The sequence below is a fragment of the Bos javanicus genome, chromosome 4, assembly GCF_032452875.1.
Source record: "Bos javanicus breed banteng chromosome 4, ARS-OSU_banteng_1.0, whole genome shotgun sequence".
In the NCBI taxonomy this organism is placed as follows: domain Eukaryota; kingdom Metazoa; phylum Chordata; class Mammalia; order Artiodactyla; family Bovidae; genus Bos; species Bos javanicus.
In genome coordinates, this window is record NC_083871.1 from 82,689,188 (window position 1) to 82,710,678 (window position 21,491).

Genomic DNA, 21,491 nt, shown 5'->3' on the forward strand with positions numbered 1-21,491 from the left:
TATACCATCATTCAAAATTCTGAAAATAACAAATGCTGGAGAGGCTGTGGGAAACAGTTGAACCCTCCTACACTAATGGTGGCAATGTAGATTGGTGCAGCTACTATGGAGATAATATTTCTGTTCCTTAAAAAACAAAATAGAGTTACCATATGATCCAAGGATCCACTCCTGGGCATATATCTGGAGAGAACTATAATTTGAAAAGATATATGTACCCCAGTGTTCATTGCAGCACTATTTATTCTACAGTAGCCAAGATATGGAAGCAATCTAAATGTCCATCAACAGGTGAATGGATAAAGAAGATGTGGTGTACACACACACACACACATACACACACACACACACACTGGAATATTATTCAGCTATAAAAATAATGAAATAATGCATTTGTAGCAGCAAGGAGCTACCAGAGATTATCATACTAAGTGAAGTAAGCCAGACAAATATAATATTGCTTATATGTGGAATCTAAGAATATAATATGACTGAACTTATTTACAAAACATAAATAGACCCACATTCATAGAAAACAAACTTATGATTACCAAAGGGGGAAAGAAGGGATAGATTAGGAGTTTGAGATTAACAGATACACACTACTATATATAAAATAAACAACAAGGACCTACCATATAGCACAGGGAATTCTACTCAACATTTTGTAGTAACCTGTAAGGGAAAAGAATATGAAAAAGAATAGATAAATATATATGTATAACTGAATCACTTTGCTGTACATCTACTTCAATAAAAAATAATTAAAGGGCATTACAATTTTTCCTATTTATGTTAGAGGTTTAAGAAACATTACTATGTAAATATGCCCTCTATTCGAGCTTTCCAAGTGGTGCTAGTGGTAAAGAACCTCCCTGCCAATGCAGGAGATGTAAGAGAACCAGGTTCAATCCCTGGGTTGAGAAGATCTCCTGGAGAAGGGAATGGCAACCCATTCTAGTATTCTTGCCTGGAGAATCACATGGACAGAGGAGCCTGGAGGGCTACAGTTCATAGGGTCCCAACGAGTCGGACATGACTGAAGGAACTTTGCACACACGTGCCCTTTATTCAGGAACTTGTAACATACAAGCTATTGACTGATTTCTCTGGATTCATTAAAGTTTATTGTGTAAATATGTATTTAGTGAATAGTAAAAACTAGTGTTTATTTAGTAAGTTATAGTGACTTCTTTGTATAGAGTTAAATAACTAGAGATTGCCAAAACGTGCAGAAGCTTGGTGTGCTTCGCAGAAATCTCTGGAAGGATTTCTTCCTTCTGTATGTGTATGGTGTGCACTTTGGAAGATCACCTACACTACATGGTTTTGGAATTAATGTGTTTTGTCTGTTTTAAAATAGATTTATTTAGTTGCGATTATTTCAGGGAATATTTCTGATTTCATTAAGGAATGCATCTTTGATTTTAAAAACTAAGAGAAAGGCTTTTGGAAGGTGACATTAATAAAGAGATAATATTGTGAAAAAATTTTCTTTTTAAGGTGTTAGCAAATTTTTAGGGGAAATTGATTTTTTACTTATAACCGAGTTATGGCATTTTACACCCCACTCCAGTACTCTTGCCTGGCAAATCCCATGGATGGAGGAGCCTGGTAGGCTGCAGTCCGTGGGGTCGAGAAGAGTCAGACATGACTGAGTGACTTCACTTTCACTTTTCACTTTCCTGCATTGGAGAAGGAAATGGCAACCCACTCCAGTGTTCTTGCCTGGAGAATCCCAGGGACGGGGAGCCTGGTGGGCTGCTGTCTTTGGGGTTGCACAGAGTCAGACACGACTGAAGCGACTTAGCAGCAGCAGCAGCAGCAGCATGGCATTTTATACCTTTGTAATTGAGAAAAAAGTCAAAATCTTCATTGGCCTAATCACAACTCTGATCATTCCAGCCACAGTTTGCAACCAGTGCCACAAAGCAGAACAAGTTTAAAGAGTCCAGCATTTAGCAAATGGTGATAACCTTGCACTAGACCTCCCTGTTTAGAGTAGATGGCAGATCATATGACGGAAAAAGAGCAAAGACAAGTATCATGTAACTGAGAGGTTAATTTGATCTTTAAAAAACAGTGAAACAGTGACTAGCCAAATGAAGGTGTAATGTGGAATAAAGGCATTCTTAACCCTTAAGAATACTGATCTTCTCTGGACTGACAGCTAATTGCATCTAGGAATTATATGTCAACTTCTGTAAACAATGATGAAAGCTACACAACTATCACAGAAGCAAAATAGGAACGATGGATGTCCTACAGAGAGAGAATCTTGATGTCATTTCATAAGAAAATTTGATGGAGATTTTTAATTGAAGATTTTAGTTGATTTGATGGGAAAACTTAGTTACTGGGCAAGGGGTAAACATTTTTTAAAAAGTAATCAGAACATGCATTTCAGAATAGTTCCACAGACTAGTCACGAAGCGAAAAAACCAAAAAACCTGAAACTGCAGTTTGACACAGTTGTTGATATTTCCTTTTTAAGGTTCTAGCTTCTTAGGTCTTTGGAGATAGCTCCTTATCCACCTGGGACTGGAAAGAGGAGGCAGTAGTTCTGTCTGGCATAAACTTTTATTTTAGATTTTCAAGGTAACTTCTTAGTAGTTGAATGCCATAGCTGGATTTATGGACTCCAGTGCTTGACACATGAGCATAAAAAGCTTATTCTAAATTCTGTTTTGTTTCCATGTTGAAAAAAGAAAAGAAAAAGCACATCTCGTAAGAGTGCCATTGGAGAGAACTTTCAAACATGTGAATCGATGGATTTTTTTTAAGTGTAAACCTCCTTGTGTAGCAAGAATTTTAATACATGAGCATAGAAATGAGGTATGTCTTCTAGAAATACGTCTGCCAAGCAGATCTTGTCTGGTTTGTTTGCTGTTTTTTTAATTGTTCAACTTTCTCTGTCAGCAGATAAACTTGAGCTCCCTATGACCTTTACCTTTGAACTCTGAAATACACTTCATAATAACTGATTCTCCTCCTTTGACAAATTATTAAATTGTCGCACTGCTGTTTGCAGCGGAGTTCATTTTTAGAAACGAGGTAGTCAGCTGTTTGGCATTGCAGTGAACTAGAATGAGGGGACCTGGCCGCAGGGACAGCTTGCTTTGTAAGCTGGGAAGTGTCAGTCAGCAAACAAGGCAAGGACCTGCATGCATGAAATGAGAAAAAGCGCTTCACTATTCAGGGCTAAAGGCTCCTGGCAGATTTTACCTGAAGGACAGAGGCAGAAGCATCAGCTAGCTTCTCAGTGTCCAAAATGATCAGCAAACAACAAATTGCATGTTGGATTCTTTTTGGAAGAAGATACAGTGGAGCAGTTTTTTGTAGTAATGCGAATCTTTTTAAAATTCCCATAGCCCAGTAAATTCCTATGACCATTAAATGTGAAATGTAGTGTTAGGTGTTAGTCGCTCAGTCATGTCTGACTCTTCACAACTCCTTGGACTATAACCCACCAGGCTCCTCTGTCCATGGACTTCTCCAGGCAAGAATACTGGAGTGGTTGCCATGCCCTTCTCTAGGGGATCTTCCCAACCCAGGGATTGAGCCCAGGTCTCCTGCATTGCAGATGGATTCTTTACCAGCTGAGCTACAAGGGAAGCCCAAGAACACTGAAGTGGGTAGCCTATCCCTTCTCCAGGGGATCTTCCTGACCCAGGGACTGAACCCAGGTCTCCCACATTGCAGGCAGATTCTTTACCATCTGAGCCACAAGGGAAGAGTCCTTCCTTATGTATTTGCTTATCTCCTGGTCAGATGGAAGCTAGAGTTCTTGGGGTCATAAAAGATCTTTTTTAATTTTTAAAAAGTTTATTGAAGTATTGAAGTTGATTTGCAATGTAGTGTTAATTTCTGCTCTACAACAAAGTGATTCTATTATATGTATTCTTTTTCATTATGGTTTATCAACAGGATATTGAGTATAGTTTCCTGTACTGTACAGTAAGACCTTGTTTATCCTGAAAAAGTCTTTGACGTCAGTTACACCACCCAGTCTGCTGACCAGTGGATCTAGAGAACGATACTTCTGCAGGCATTTTGATGCTTGATCTTAGGCAGTTTTCTACATGCAGACTTTTCTCACACATCACTTTTCAGGCAGCCACCAAATTTATGTCCCAAGTGGTTGCACATAGAACCATTGTAAATAAACACCTTCATCTCTTCTAGGCATGGTGTTATAAATTGTGGTTCCATTCCTAGAATTCATCTCATGCTGTAAGCATACCAAAATTGATTAAAAACTACTGACTAATAGGAAGTAAAACAGTGTAACCTTTACAAATATTTCTTAGGTATGTAAAACCCAAGTTGTAAACAGCTATATTGTAAAAGTATATTTTGGTGGGTTTTCCACTGTGTACTGAACTGGTTGAAGCTAAAATTTTAAATCCAGGGCTTAAAAATAGAAATCACTTTCAATATCAGTGACAGATGTTTTTCCTTGCTTTCAAAATTAAGTTCATCCATCTCAAACATTAGTTGCTTTTTTGATGTCAGTATGTAGAGCTCCCAACATCCGGGAAGATGGATCCATGGCAACCGCATTTTCTTAGTCGTCCTCGTTTCATAGCCATCAAAAACCTGGTGAGAACAGAAGCCTTTTTTTCTTTAATGAGTTCAGCTAACTTTTCCGTGTGTAATATTTCCATATTGTTTGCAGCCCTTCCTGGATTCGGATGTTAAGCTTACCATCTGTCTTCCTAGAGTAATCAAACCATCCTTTGCTCCTTGCTCAAAATACCTTCCTTTGCATGTTGAATCCTGTTGTTGTTCTTTAATATTTGGAGTAGCTATTGCCTGTGCAATATTACTGTTGGAGTAATTTTTCAGGCCTTTGTCATTAAGCATTTGGGGATTCCCGCCCCTCCATTATAAGTTAGTTTGTTTCCTGTTAGTTTTCTAATTCGTTTTCAGCCAGTATTCCTCTTTGATGTTTGTAACAGTGCAGATTTGAACCCACTCAAATTCTAATGGTAGTGTATGTGGTAGCGAATAGCTGTGTCAGTGCCGTGCAACCCTAGATCTCCAGGAACATATTTGCAGGGTGTGAGGAAGAGGATGTGTTAGAAGGAGGGTGTTACAGGATTTGGGCTGTTGTTGAGAGGCGGTGTGGCGAGGCTTTAAAGAAGTAGGACTTTGCGCTGGGTCAGGTGCTGTCCGGAAGCAAGAGTTTTTCCACCACTGGGTATCTTAATACATCATATCCAGAAGGAGGAAAGATAAAATCAAGGCTAAAGACTTTGGCAAAGAAGCAGTCTTTCCTTTTAGCCAGGATAGGGAGGTGTTTGGTCATTTATATGGCTTGGAAAATGTTGATATTTTGTCCATGCTCAGATGTGATTATGGAGTGGTCCTGTTTTCCTCCTCATCTTATGGTCACAGGGCCTTGTCTTATGTTGGCGTTCTGTGAAATTGTTTATATTTACCCGGAGAACACCAAGGCCCTGCTCTGAATGACAGACCAGCTCCTGCATGCCAGCTTTTTTCTCTTTCTTCATTGTGACAAATGAAATGCCCAACATTTGCTAAATGGTTTATTGAGGTACTTTATGAAAATAATACACTATTTGATTCCCCTTTCTGGTAGAAATATAAATGTATGATGTAGCAATTTCATGGAAAGCTGTATACCAGATTATTAACAATATTAATATTATTAACATGTTATTAATAATATCTGAGCAAGATTATTTGTGTTTTTTCTGGCCTTCATTGGCATTTATTTTCTGCCTTTTTTTTTTGTAGAAAACATGCCTTTTATAATAATAAAAAGCAATAATAAAAGAATGTATAAAGTAATCTCAACTATTTTGGCTCTCTTTTCAACTTAGCATTCTAAATCATATGAAATTCCCTACATTATTGAAGTCTAATCTTAGCTCAGATGTTCTTTAATGATTATGTAATTTTCCATCCTGCAGGTCAATTTAATTTTCTTAATCGGTCTCATATTATTGGACCATTAGATTGTATCCCGTTTGGGGTTATCATAAATCATGCTGTATTGAAGTTAGAAATCTTTGGGTATGAACTTTTGTTTGTGCTTCTGAGTGTTTTTCTAGCTCTCATTCTTAGGATTAGAATTACTGGGTCAAAGATTCCGAGTATCTTTTAGGCTCTTGATACATATTGCCAAGTAAAGGTACATTCTAGAAAACATACTGATTTATACCAGCTGTGTGTTTTAGAGGAGCTGTTTTACCATATCGACTTGCCAATTTGCTATACGTAGAAAGAGACTCCATTATTCTATTTTGTAACTTCCTTGAATGATTAGTGATTTTGAGCATTTTTATTTACTAGTCACTTATATCCCTTCCTTTGTGATTTCTCTGGTTGTATTCTTTGCTCGGGGCAGCTTTTAATATTACCATAGAAGCCAGGACAATGACGACTGTCCATTTGATATTTATTGTCAGTTTGAGCGCAAATTATTGCTGCTTACTGAATAGCCTGCAGTCTTTTGTCCAATTTTAGCTAAACCTGGAATAATTATTCTTGTTCTAGGGAGGCATTATATAGGAGTCATAATGAGACTTTTGAGTAGATGCTGAACTGTGTACAAAGAAGATGAGCATATTCTACTCCACAGATGTATCTGCCCCTAGATCGTCTGTCCTGCTGCTTCCTTGAAGGCTCTTAAAAACAAGCCACCGTGTCCAGTTAAAGGCAGGTTCATTTGATTTCGTTTCTTCTGTAGGCAGTGTTCTGATCTTTACTTTTTCCCCTTTTGCTTCATTTTTTTTTTTTCCATTGAAGTATATAGTTGATTTGTTGTTGTTTAGTTGCTAAGTTGTGTCAACGTTTTTGCCACCCCACGGACTGTGTAGCCCACCAGGCTCCTCTGTGCATGGGATTTCCAGGCAAGAATACTGGAGTGGGTTGCCATGTCCTTCTCCAGGGGATCTTCCCAGGAGGAGCCACAGGAGCTCAGGTTTGATCCCTGGGTCAGGAAGATCCCCTGGAGGAGGACATGGCAACCCACTCCAGTATTCTTGCCTGGAGAATCTCATGGACAGAGGAGCCTGAGAGGCTACAGTCCATGGGGTCACAAAGAGTCAGATATGACTGAGCAGCTGAGCACACATAGCTTGCATAGTTGATTTACAGTATCATGTTAGTTTCAGATGTACAGCACAGTGATTCCATTAAATATCTATGTGTTTATATATGTGTGTTTGTGTGTGTGTGTGTGTATATATATGTGTGTGTGTGTGTGTATATATATATATTCCATTTCAAACTCTTCCATTATAGATTATTACAAAATATTGAGTATAATTTGCTGTGCTATATGGTAGGTCCTTGTTGGTTCGTTTTGCTTTAATTTGAATTGAGTGAAGCGCTTGTTCACATCCATAAACCTGTGTGTTCTTGTGACTCTTCCTGTTATTCAAGACTTAGAAGTTTTGTATTTCTTTTTCATAATCTCACTGTGCAAAGATCTCTTCCTGAGTCATCTGTGATTGAGACTATGTGTAGTTAAAATTAGAGATTTTATTCATCACACAGAACGTTCATTCAAGTTGCATCACCCAGTGGATGTCTATTCTACTGGGGAAGGGGTCCAACCTTGAACCCAGTACCGGGGAATAGATCCTCAGACAGCTGCAAACTGAAAAACAAACTCAAGATTTTTGATTTGAACAACCAGCTCTGTTAAGTCTTCAGGATCCACATGGAAGGCTGTTTGTTACTTTTTAAATGCCTCATTCTTTTCTGGAATCCCGTTTGCAGTTGTGAGTTGCGTGTGCAGAAATTGCAGGTTGCTAGTTGGAACAGGAATCTTCCTCACATGCTGGCTACAATTGATTGCTAAACCCATATAGGTGGGCGGGTAGACATAGATCTCTCTCTCTGTCATCGCTAGGTTTTTGTTCTGTTTTTAATATAAAGGAAATGCTCCTAAGTGGCACCTCTTATGTTTAACTTCTTTGGTTCACACTGAATTCATAGCTTGGATTTCTTGGCTACTAAATTGACTGTTACTTTATGTTGATATGATGTTTTTTTTAAATTTTAAAGCGTATTTCTGGTACATAATTTACACAGGATTAACTAACTTCAAGAATTTGTCAAAAACCTGTGTTGCTTTTCAGTTGTATTTATTCAGATACTGCCTGGAAGCAAATGGCCTGTCACATGGGCTCTGGAAATCCACCTGTGTACAAAGACTTTCTCTGCTAGCAACATCTGGCCTGTATTGAACTGCTTTTAATCAGGCTAACCCACTTTTCAGGAAAGGAGACGGATGGACTAGAACTTGTGCAGAAAATAACCACCGAATTTAAAGCAGTCATATATTTAGGAAATCCCCATTTTCTTCTTACATGATGTGAGTTTTTTCTCAGTGATGGTCAGGAAGGCTGTGTGTTTTAAACTTCAGTACTGAGCCAAAGCAGGAAGCAATATAAAGGTGTTCTCTGCTCTGCAGGCTGATGCTTTTTGATCATTTCTGTCTCCATCTAGATTCAAGACTCCTGTCTGCTGCCAGCCACCACCCCAAGTCTTCTCCATGCTCACCAATTTTTTTTTTTTCTCACTTGCCTTCTTGACTTCAGTTTGATCCCCAATCTCTTCCGATCTTGGATTTAAAAATCCTTCTGTGACAGGCATTCTTATCAATTATTGGCCCTTTGTTTTTACTGGGACAGTAAAATATTTGGCATGTTCTAATTTGCTGGATTTCATTTTGCTCTCTCTATTTCTCTGTCATCTTGAGCTCCAGTATCTTCTCTGATTAAGCATTCATCTCTTAGTCTGTTTTCTCCAAGGCTGTCTGTCCTTTCTGGAGGAAACACCTTCATCCATGGACTCAAACCCCAGCCTCAGCAAGCAGTGTTGCTGGTATTAGGGAGCCCAAATGACTCAAATGATTTATATACTTGGAAGAGCACAAGATGATTAAAAAAGGTCCAATCATACTCCTTTCCCTTCACCAGGGAAGAATGGGTGATGGGTAATGATGGGTGTTAGGCTACCAGAATCGGCAGCTTTATTACAGCCCCATAGGAATCCCAGCCTGTGTGTGGGAGATTCTGGGATGTGGTATAAGAAAGTACTAGATAGATTTATCAGCACAAAACATAGGAGAATAAAGTATATTGCTGAGGATGTGAGGGCTCCTACTGAAATATAAGTACCAAGAGTGCTGACTGCCAGAATGTGGATTTATGGGAGATAAAGCCCTAAAATACTTTCTCCAACAAAAAAGCAGACCTCTTGGAAACAGTTTTTCCTCTCTCTGTACTTAGCTCCCATTGAGCTTAAATTGCTCTCAGTATTGTGATAATGACAATTCAATATTACAGGATGTGGAAGATGAACCAAATAAATTAACCAGCTGCTTTTAAGGGTAGTTCCCTCAATGGCTTCCCCTCTAAAATGCTTTGTAGAAGATTCGTGCTCGGTAGGTCTCTAGGCAGTTTTATGGCTGGAAGAAAGAAATGGATTTTATTAAATGTCAGTGAAATACAAGCAGGTAGTTTTGTGGTAGTTAAATTAGCATAGAGTGTGTGTAAGAAAAGCAGCTTATCATGCCTTAAATCGCAGAAACAGAACTTTCCTTGGCCTTCCTGCCAGATGATGCATTTCTGCCTGAAATTCCCATAGATTAGGATGGAAAAATCCTAACCCCTCCTATCTGAAACTGCAAAATGTTATCCATCAAATGCTGCATGTAAAGCGTAATTTTATTTGGAGAGTTTCAAAGGACAGTAATGGCAATAATTTTTTAATTTCTAGCTGACATTTAAGATTTTATACTATGTATGGACTAGAAGATAGGACTCATGAGTAAAGGGTTGAGTGAATTGGGAATTTGGGATTGACATGCACATACTGCTCTATTGATAGATAAATATATAACCAATAAAATAGATAACCAACCAGGACCTACTGTGTAGCACAGGGAATGGTGCTCTCTATTCTGTAATAACCTAAATGGGAAAAGAATCTGAAAAAGAATAATAGATGCATATCTATAGTTGAATCACTTTGCTGAAACTAATGCAGCATTGTTAATCAACTGTGCTTTAATATAAAATACAAGCTTTTTAAAAGAATTGAGTGGAGTGCAGAGGGAAGACAGAAAGAAACACTTCATGGGATCAAGCTGGTAACATAGAGGAGAAGGGCAGGCTGAGTATGGGGAGGACAGGAGAAGTGGTACTGTGACGTTCCAGAGAGCTTTGTGCAAGCAGACAAATCCATTCCAGGGCATCACTGCTCAGACCAAAGGGGAGACCAGTGGACATCCCTGAAACCGAGGAGCCGCAGTAACCTAAACCAGAGAAGGTCCCGCCTTACAGTCCATAGTGTCCAAAGAGTCAGACATGGCTGAAGTGACTGAGCACGGCACAGCACCTTCAAAGGACTTTTCAAATTTATGACAAGTTGTGCACAAGTTGTATCCTCTGACACTGAGCAAAAGGAAAGAGACCAACATTTTAGGAGTAGGACATGGCATCAGTGTACATGAGCCCTTTCTCAGAGTGTGCGGATGTATTCCTTGGATGAATCAGTCCCAGGGCCCTTTCGTTTAGATGTGTGAATGAGGGCAGATGCCTCTGTGTCTGAGATAGGGCACTGCTGCTGCTGCTAAGTCGCTTCAGTCTTGTCCGACTCTGTGCGACCCCATAGATGGGAGCCCACCAGGCTCCGCTGTCCCTGGGATTCTCCAGGCAAGAACAATGGAGTGGGTTGCTATTTCCTTCTCCAGTGCATGAAAGTGAAAAGTGAAAGTGAAGTCGCTCAGTCGTGTCTGACTCTTCACGACCCCATGGACTGCAGCCTACCAGGCTCCTCCGTCCATGGGATTCTCCAGGGAAGAGACATTGCCAGCTAAAGACGGACCAAATGACTAGAGGATTTGGGAATTACACAGCTCTTCCCATAGCAAATACATTGTATTTTTGGACAAGGAAAGAAGGAATGACTTTTAGACCCAGGAAAAGCCTACTCAGTATCTAATATTTGTTATTACTTGTGTATCTAGCAAAGCATCTATAAGATTTGGTTTCTTTCCCTGATACATTTGCGGAGATGAGTAAACACAATGTTCTCAGTGAACTAGATCTAATGTGGCACCCAGGATCCCATGACTCAGAACCAGTATTTGACTTAACGAAAGAATTCTCCAAAATAATGATCTTTTCTAACATATTTAAGGCTATTTGTTTAGAGATCTTCTCTTAATTTTCAAATATAAAGGTAAGGTGATGAAACTACCACTATTTGAAAGACATGAGAAAAATAATATGAATCGTGTCTAAAAGTGTAGTGGAAATGAGTTAAAACAACTGGTTTGCAGAAGCTAGGACATTAGCTACCCACCCGCCCCCCTCTGCTGTTTTTGAGCACCCATCAGTGAGTCAGTGACATCAGATAGGTACTCCTGATGCCGTATTATAAAAATAACATTAAGGGACCAGCCTCTTTGCTCCTATGATTCGTGTCAGGGCAGGATACACAAGGTTTGTTGTAATAGGACTCTGGAAATTCAGAGTGAATTCAATATTCTCTCCTTTCCTTCCTGCCCTCTGCTGGAAGTTTTCCTTGGAGCCAGAGCAGGAGACAAAGGGAGGCCGGGGCCCAGCAGCCTCAGATTCCTCCCATTGCAGAAATCACACTGACCACAGCAGAAAGGATAAAGTGGAGTGACCTTGGCTTGGGTGGGAATTGCAACAAGATTTTATTAAGAGTTTTCTAAAAGAAGTTAGTGTTTTATTTAAAAATTAGATACCATATATGTGAATTCTCACCCAAAGATAGGGGACCACAAATAGTCTTTTCACTCAGTTCCAGTGAATTTTTTATTTTGTTTTATTTCAGATTTTCCCCTAAATTATCTTGACTGTTAAAATTAGAGGATTGACTTTCATCCTCGTATCTATTGATGAAGAATAATTCACATGTGCTATGTAGAATAATTATTAAAGAGGAATAATACAAAATCACTTGTCCTCTTTCTGGAGTGATCTCTTTGTCTTTCAGGTTTTATATATGGATACACATTCATATTTTATTTAAAAGTCATTGTATTTAATCTGTTTTGCAATCTGCTTAATATGCTCTGAACATCTTTTCCTGTAAATAAGTGTCCATATTTAAAACACACACACATATACACACACCCCCCCCATGTACACACAGACATGTCCCTCCCTGCAATGTCTGACCTTATCATTTTGGTTCATCTTTGTCAATTTTTCTTTCCTTTTTCCTTCACCTGTCAGTTCTGAGACCACTGCTCTACTGTTGGGGGTGTTAATTAAAAAGAAAAAGTTTTAGTATCTAGCAGGGCAGATCACCCCCCACCCCCAAATTGCTTAATTAAAAAAAAATTTTGTTGTTATCACGCATTTTCAAATGAGTCCATTGCATTTTAGAAGCTCTAGAAATAATTCCTTTGGGATTTTCTTGGGGTGTGCATGAAAACCGTATGTTAACTTCGCAAGACTTAAGCTCTTCAGTGAGAATTCTGAGTCTTGTCATCCAGGTACACGCTGTATCTTTCCATTTATTTTGCTCTCCTCCTCTGTCCCTCAGTAAAGTATTTTTGTTTTCCGTGTAGCTCGTACACACACATCTGTTTTCGTTCATTATTAACTTTGAGAGCTATGGACTCACCCTTGTTTACAACTTTGATTGCATCTCCTAAAGTTTAGGTTTGTACTATCTGTATTTTCATTTTCCAAGTGCTCTGGCCGCAGTTTGATTTCCTCTTTTACCCAAGGATAGAGAATATTTTATTTTTTTATTTCCATTTTTTCCTCTTGTTTTGCTCTTATCCTTTGTTATTAATTTCTTGCTTTATTTTCTTGTCACCTGAGAATAAAGAGAATTATTCCTGAAGTTCTTTTCTGTTTTACGTTATGTCTCATTCAGGTGGTGGTAGGAGTAGGAGATTTTTTCTTATTCCCTAGATAAGTTTTATTGTTTTCAAATCCTGAATTTTTCCAGTGTTTTCTTCTTTTTTTTAAATTTTATTTTATTTTTAAACTTTACAATATTGTATTAGTTTTGCCACAGTGTTTTCTTCTTGTGAGCTCATATTTATGAGACGTGGCTATGAAGTTGTCCATAGATTTTGTGAGAACTTCTCCAAATCTTTTACTCTGGACAGTGGTGGGAGAGCTTTTATGTTTTCCATTTTGCTGAATTGGAACATAATTGTCTGTTGGGAAAATGGATACAAAAGAATGCATTGGGTTGGCCAAAAAGTTCATTCAGGCTTCCTGTATGATGTCACAGAAAAATCCAAATGAACTTTTTTGGCCAACCTAGTAATTACCGGCGCAGCAGAGAAGTGCTGCATTTTAAAAAATAAGAGAACAAAAACAAAACTTGTTCTCTGTACTTATTAAGGCAGGTACTGCCCACCTCAGTAATGGGCATAGTTGCCCTCAGGAGGCCCTCTCCAGTCCCAGCCTGCCTGCTTTTTCCTTCCAAGCTGTTTCTCTGAGCAGCGGCCAGCGTGGCAGTTCAGGTGTGCTGTTGCCAGTGCTGATCAAGGACCCTGTGTCCCTGCCTGAGATTTCCCCTGTGGCCCCCTCAGCCCCAGCCCCCACTGCACTGTGGCATCCTGCCGTATACCTGACCGAGGCAGGCTTTTTCTTGTAATGAGTCAGCTCACAGCCTTCACCAGGATCCTCCTTCTGTTATGTTTTACAGAACTTCTAATTTGAAATTGAGGGCTTATTTAATTTTCCTGACCCAGTTGCAGACTGTTGCCCTTTTAATATTCAATTGGCCATTTCTTGGTGGGTATTGGTGAGGGAGACGCCTCGCCCTGCATCTCCATGCCTCTCCCACTGGCCCTCCAGCAGAGCCGCCCTTCCAACAGGTGCTGGTGGAGCTCTCCCTGGCCCTGCCCACTTTTTTTTTACAGTCCCTGTCACCTGACTGAGGCCACTGACGTGGGGGACGACAGACCTTGTGGTCTTACCAGTTCCTCATGTTGAATACAATTGTCAGTAGCTACCTGTCTTTAGTGGAGCGTGACCTGATGTGTGGTAGGAGCCATACTCTCGAGCTTTCACCTCTGATCCCCAGTTTCAGACCTGTCCCATCACAAAACCCCGCACACACTCAGTGACCGCCTTAGCGCTGTTCTCTGCCCTGTCATGACCCAGGGGAGAGGCTGAGTCACAGCTGGAGGCCGTACCTAAGGGTCGCTAACTGGAAGCAGGCAGTCTTGATGGTGGTGAGAATTTCTTAGAACCTGGGCCAGTCAAGATGGCTTTGAAGATCACTGAGCATGTAGAAGAGATCTATCCTATGTGTATCCGATGGGAACACAGGACCACATGTCTTTAGTAAAGTTCTGCCTCCAGTCTCCAGTAAGGATGTTGTAAGGCTGCCTGCACTTGCATGGATGACAGAGAACTTTAAACATTTCTGGTATTTTTATGAGACTAAACTCAGCTTATTTATGATGATGGCCACTTATTTAATTATAACTCCCCCTCACCTTTTGTGTGTGTGTGTGTGCCCCTCTGGCTACTGAGAAAGATATATAAAAATATTAATAATGTGAATTTACTTTCTGTTACTTTTTTTCTTCCTTTTTTGGAAGTGGGGTATTATCATTGAAATTGACACTTTAATAGGAATTTTAAAAAGTCCATTAAGGAATGCTTTTAAAAAGATAACTGTGTTTCAGAATTCTATGTCTAACTTACATATTTTAAGTTGTACATTGTATAAATTATATATGTTGTATGTATTGTTATATATTGTATAAAGGTCTTTTCTTACAGGATTTAAATTGGATATAGCAAGAAAAAATTTTTGATTCCTTAATAATGTGTGGTTTCTAAAAGAACTACATCTCTGTGTAGAGGGTTTGACCAGTTATTTTTGGTCATAAAATTTATTCAACATATTTTTTTGATAGGTAGCTATTCTGAAATTCCTGTAGAAGTTAAATTCTAAAGCACATTTCTCTTGTGACATGAATAATTACTCCTCAAGTCATTGTTATTTTTCTTGAGTTAAATGAAAGACAGACCCTTTCTAATCATTGCAGCTGAACCTGTGGCTAATCTTATTTTCAGAAAAAAGTTCTAAAGTCTTGATTTCCCAAATTACTAAATAAATTAATTCTGGTCAATTACTTGAAGAACTTTCTGTGGTAAAAATCTTTTGGCTAAATACTGTACATGCATTCTTTTTTCTCTGACTTTTGGTATTTTGGTGCCATCTTGTGGCTGGACTGTGTAATAACTTCAATACTGAAACATCTTAAACAGTGTCCTCCTGGACAGGATCAGATAGACTGGGAATACTTTCCAAAATGCGAATCATGTACCACTATAAGTCTGTATTTAAAGTATTGAGAGTCATTTGTTTGTTACTTGGATTTGTGGACACAGCGGGAGGAGAGGATGGGACGGATTGAGAAGGTGGTGTCGACATACAGACACTATTACGTGTATGATAGCTAGCCAGTGGGGACTTGCTGTGTAGCACAGGAGTCTCAGCCTGGTGCTCTGTGATGAGCTAGAGGGGTGGGGTCGCGGCTGGGCGATGGGAGGCGCATTCAAGAGACAGGGAATATACGTATACGTATGGCTAATTCATGATGTACAGAAGAAAATAGCACAGCACCGTAAAGCAATTATCCTCCAATTAATTATTTTTAAATTTGTTTGTTACTTGTTGAATGTCCAGGCAAAAATAATAAGGAATTTACCATATGGCTGTTGGTTTTTAAAATTCTGTTTTTATGATATTTGCCCCTAGTTGCTGCTGTTTGAACGATCTTGGATGAGCAGATGGAAGTCTTCAGTTCTGCATGAAGGGGAAGGGAACATAAGGAGTGTGAAGTGGAGGGGCCATCTGATTGCCTGGGCCAATAATATGGTAAAAGTGCATTTCTGTCTCTCTAAGGCTTGTTCAGCGCCAGAAGGATGGCCAGAACCAGAGGGCTGTGACAAAGGGTGGGGATGCCACGCCTCCCACCACCATTTCTGAAAGGTGCTCACGGCTATTGATATCATACCCGGAAGGGTGAAGAAATTAGATTGCTTTTGGCTTTCATCAGAGAGTAATTTCCAACATATCCTGGACTCTATTTTAGAGGAGAAACCCGAGGCATGGAGAATAGCCAAGAAAATGAAAAGGCATCTTAATAATGGAAGGGCTGCAATGGGAACATAGTTTTGAAAATACCATTTGCCTATTAGCCAAGGGCAAGTGCCAGTCGATATGAAACAAGGGCAGGATATTGCTGATTTCTTTTACTCCCAGAATAATCACTGACCCAAAATAGGCCTGCCTTTGAAAAAGTGGGTCCTAATTTTTGATGCTTCGCTTACCTCAAGTTTAGTCGATATGAGTTAGGGCGAATACAAAGTTTAAAATTACCTTTAGGACATCTAGCATAACTATAGCTTTTGGAATTTTGACGTACAATTTAGCAAGTCTCTGCTATTCCTTTTTTTATTTTGTCATGCTGCAACGTCATATGAGCTCTGTTCCCTGACCAGGTATCGAACCCAAGCCCCTTGCATTTGGAAGTCCCCAGCTATTCCATTTTGCATGGTAGAAACTTCCCGGAAGCTGCTGTACTAGTTGGGACTTTTCCTACGTCTTCTGGGTCACAGTCATGGTCAACAGATGTATGGCCTCTTGGTTTATTTTCATTTAGCTGCTTGCTCAATGTTTCTTGATTTCAGTACTTTAAAATGTCAGGTGTAGTTTTCTTTACTTAGTGGGTTTTCAGATTCAAAGCTTTTCTGAAAAGCAAATCCCATCCTTGAGGTGTAACAATACATATGTAAATGTTTCTTGTCTGTCATTTTGGAAATGTAGTTGCTGATTCCTGTGCATTTACCATTTGTGTTGCTTGTGCCATCTGCTCATAAAATCTCCTTTGCCTGAAAAGAAGGATGGAGGTTTCCTTTTGTTCTGGGTTTTCACGGGATTCGTGTGGAGTTGGAACGTTTCTGTGGTTCCCAGTGGGACCCAATAAACACTGTCAATACTTGGCAGTGCTCGTTATCACTGCTGTATAGCAGTGGCCATTATTAAATTTCCTTTCGCTTTCCTTCTCTCGAGTGCAGGATGCTTAATGCTACTTTATTTTCCAGGGCGTGAAGATTTTTGACATCACCTCAAAGCAGAGAATCACGAACGTGCCCCGGGATGATATAAGTCTTCGCCCAGATATGTATCCCTGTAGCCTCTGCTGGAAGGACAATGTGACGCTGATCATTGGCTGGGGGACGTCTGTCAAGGTGAGTTTACTTGTCTTTCTCATCAGTCCATGTTATAGAGCTACTGATGATGGTCCAAAGGAATGAGTTCCTTTGTGTGTGTGTGTGTACCGTTTCTGAAGTCCTTATTAAATCTGTTATGGCATTGCCTGTGTTCTCTGTTCTGGTCCCTTGGCCCTGAGGCATGTGGGATCTTAGTTCCCTGACCAGAGATCAGACCCGCACCCCTTGCATTGGAAGGCCAAGTCCCAACCACTGGACCTCCATGGAAGTCCAAGAATATGAGTTCTTGAATGGCTTCTCAGAGCCAAAATATTTTCACCTGCATATTATGGTCATGGGATAAGTGTGAGTTTTCAGGTCTGTCCTTTCTCATGACCTTATCCGTGTTCAGAATGGTGTAACCTTTCTGATCTTTTTTAATTTCCTGTAACCCAGTAGGCCTTAGCTGTTTATGGAATATGCATTGTGTTACTGGTTCACTTGGGTCCCTTTCTTTATGTTTCCTTCCATTTCCCTTAGCTTTGATCCTGAGCTGCTTCAGTAGAACTGATGGTGGGAAAAGAAGGTTGAAATGAAATCATCCTGCTTGCTTGCTAGTAGTTTGGTGGAGTAAAGGCCCAGGCTTATTATGGACGATACAACTTGGGGCTGTTTTGTCACATATATAGCCTGCCTTTTATATGCCTGGGTAGATGAAGCTGTTCTGCAGAATGAGGCCCAAAGTCCATTCACCCTTATTTCGTACCTAGTAGCACTTGTCTCATATTAGGTATTTCAGAGCAAAAGTTGTTTGTTTCCCTTTAAAAATATATACCTTCATCTAAATAAAGTAAAACTTAGCTGAGATAAAGGTGTTGTAAGAAGATATCCCAGCAGTAGTCTAATGGAAGGGCTCAGGCTGTAGAGTCACACAGATCTGAAATCCATTCCAGTTTTCCCACTGAACTTCCTGTGTGACCCTCTCTAAGCCTCACTCTCCTCATCTGCAAAATGGGAGTGCTGATAGTTCTCACATCACACATTTTGGGGCAGTTTAATGAAGAACTTAGTATAGGATCTGGCATACCGTGTGTAGGAAATATAAGCTGTCATAGTTACGTCAGAAAATTCCAGAAAGGTCATGAAAGAGACATGGCTGTTGAAAATCCCTCTGTGAAAAAGAAAACATAAAAATTATTAATGTGGCGATTGTTACCATCAAAATAAGCATTATTAGTTTAAGGTAGATCTAGTTATGATTCAGGTTCTCTTTTTTAGTAGAACATGTGGTAATTGTTTCCATGTGTTAAATGAACACAACAGTCACGTTTAAGGTAATAGGAAGGAGGTTGTACCTCAAAGTCAAGGACAAAAGAGGGCTTCTCAGTCTCCCTATCCCAGTACTGATCCAGTAAACTGATGTTCTGGATAGTTTTTAAGTATCTTAAATAGACCAAGTGGCTTTTCCCCTTGTTTTAAAGTTGGGACTTCCTTTTCTTTTCTTTTTTGGTGAAAGGAAAGGGAAACTAGCCTATTGGGACATGAAAGAAATTCAATGATTGCTTCTGGAAATGCTTCCTCCACTAGGTGAATTATGATCCCCAAGATAGCAATCTTGATTCCCACCACCTATAAATGTTTCTTTATGCAGTAAAGAGCCGAGCAAAAAGATACGACTAACTAAGCCTCTATAGATGGGGAGATTATCCTGCATCGTCTGTTGTTGTTATTCAGTCACCAAGTTGTGTCTGACTTTTTGCATCCGCATGAACTGCAGCACCCTAAGCTCCTCTGTCCTTCACTCTCTCCCGGAGTTTGCTGAAATCATGTCCATTGAGTCAGTGATGCCATCCAACCATCTCATCCTCTGTCACTCCCTTCTCCTTTTGCCTTCAATCTTTTCTGGCATGAAAGATTTTTCCAATGTTTTTCCAATTTTTCCAAGATTTTTCAGCTCTTCGCATCAGGTGGCTAAAGTGTTGCAGTTTCACCTTCAGCATCAGTCCTTCCAAGGAATATTCAGGACTGATTTCCTTTAGGAATGACTGGTTTGATCTCCATGCAGTCCAAGGGACTCTCAAGAGTCTTCTCCAACACCAAAGTTCAAAAGCATCAATTGTTCAGTGCTCAGCTTTCTTTATGGTCCAACTCTCACATCCATACATGACTACTAAAAAAGCCAGAGCTTTGACTACCTGGACCTTTGTTGGCAAAGTAATGTCTCTGCTTTTTAATATGCTGTCTGGGTCGTTCATAGCTTTTCTTCCAAGGAGCAAGCATCTTTTAATTTCATGGCTGCAGTCACCATCTGCTGTGATTTTGGAGCCCAAGAAAATAAAGTCTGTCACTGTTTCCATTGTTTCCCCATCTGTTTGCTATGAAGTGATGGGACTAGATGCCATGGATCTTTGTTTAATGAATGATGGAGTTTTAAGCCATCTTTTTCACTCTCCTCTTTCACTTTCATCAAGAGGCTCTTTAGTTCCTCTTCACTTTCTGCCATTAGAATGGTACCATGTATATCTGAAGTTGTTGTTATATCTTCTGGCAGTCTTGATTCCAATTTGTGATTCATCCAGCCCAGCATTTTGCATGATGTACTGTGCATATAAGTTAAATAAGCAAGGTGACAGTATACAGCTTTAACCTATTCCTTTCCCAATTTTGAACCAGTCTGTTGTTCCATGCCTGGTTCTAACTGTTGCTTCTTGACCTGCATTTAGGTTTTTCAGGAGACAGGTATGGTGGTTTGATATTCCCATCTCTTTAAGAATTTTCTACAGTTTGTTGTGATCCACATAGTGGATCACAAAAAGACTTCAACATAGTCAATGAAGCAGAAGTAGATGTGTTTCTTTTTGGAGAGAGGGGAGTTCCGTTTGCTTTTTCTGTGATTTAGTGAATGTTGGCAATTCTATCTCTCGTTCCTCTGCCTTTTCTAAATCCAGCTTGCGCATCTGAAAGTTCTTGGTTTATGTACTGTTGAAGCCTAGCATGTGAATAATGCAATTGGGTGGTAGTTTGAACATTTTTTGGCATTGCCCTTCTTTGGGATTCGGATGAAAACTAACCTTTTCCAGTCCTGTGGCCATTGCTGAGTTTTGCAAATTTGCTGACATATTGAGTGCAGCACTTTAACAGCATCATCTTTCAGGATTTGAAATAGCTCAGCTAAAGCTATCTTTGTTTATAGTAATGCTTCCTAAGGCCTGGTTGACTTCACACTCCAGGATATATGGTTTTAGTTGAGTGGCCACACCATCGTGGTTATCTGGATCATTAAGACCTTTTTTGCATAGTTCTTCTGTATATTCTTGCCACCTGTTCTTAAAATCTTCTGCTTCTATCAGGTCCATACTGTTTCTGTCCTTTATTGTGCCCATCTTTGCATGAAACGGTCTCTTGGTGTCTCTTATTTTCTTGAAGAGGTCTCTAGTCTTTCCCATTCTATTGTTTTCCTCTATTTCTTTGTATTGTTCACTTAAGAAGGCTTTCTTATCTCTCCCTGCTATTCTCTGGAACTCTGTATTCAGTTGGATATATCTTTGCCTTTTCTTCTTTTCTTTTCTCTTCTTTTCTCAGCTACGTGTAAGGCCTCCTCAGACAACCACTTTGCCTTCTTGCATTTCTTTTTCTTGGGGATGGTTTTGGTCACCACCTCCTGTACAGTGTTACAAGCCTCCATCTATAGTTCTTCAGGCACTTTGTGTACTAGATCTAATCCCTTGAATCTGTTCATCACATCCACTACATAATCATAAGGGGTTTGATTTAGCTCATACCTGAATGGTCTACTTTCTTCAATTTAAGCCTGAATTTTGCAGTAAGGAGCTCATGATCTGAGCTCAGGTCTTGTTTTTTCTTTGACTGCAGAAATGTACATCGATCTATCAATTCTACGTCTAGGAATTTATCCTAATGAAACAGAAGTCCAAAAGTTGTATATAGGAGCATGTTGATGCATTATTGCTGGCATCAGAAAGAGATAGGAAGCAAAAAACTATTGTCTAAAATAGGATTGACTAAATTACAGTTCATTCATGTAATGAAATACTATAAAGATATTGAAGAATCATGTAAGGAAATTTAAATAGCACATTAAACTATTTGTAGTAATTTTAGGTTAAGAAAAGTAGCTTCTCCAAAAGTGTGAATTGTTAATAGTGTTCAGTTTGTTCTGAGACAATGTATGATTTGTTTTTTCCCCTTTGGATTTTCTGTATTTTAGAAATTTTCATGTTGTAGGGACACTTAGGGATATAGCTATAA

At 39.5% G+C, this 21,491-nt stretch overlaps 1 protein-coding gene across 2 annotated transcripts in view; it reads left to right on the top strand.

Annotated features, from left to right (window-relative positions):
* VPS41 (VPS41 subunit of HOPS complex) overlaps positions 1–21,491 on the top strand; it is a 225,180-nt gene that overhangs the window by 102,176 nt on the left and 101,513 nt on the right. For both annotated transcript variants that reach the window (XM_061414519.1, XM_061414520.1), the window contains exons 8-9: positions 15,766–15,885; positions 17,115–17,261. In XM_061414519.1, coding sequence (XP_061270503.1) covers positions 15,766–15,885; positions 17,115–17,261 — 267 coding nt within the window. The remainder of the gene's footprint in view (positions 1–15,765; positions 15,886–17,114; positions 17,262–21,491) is intronic.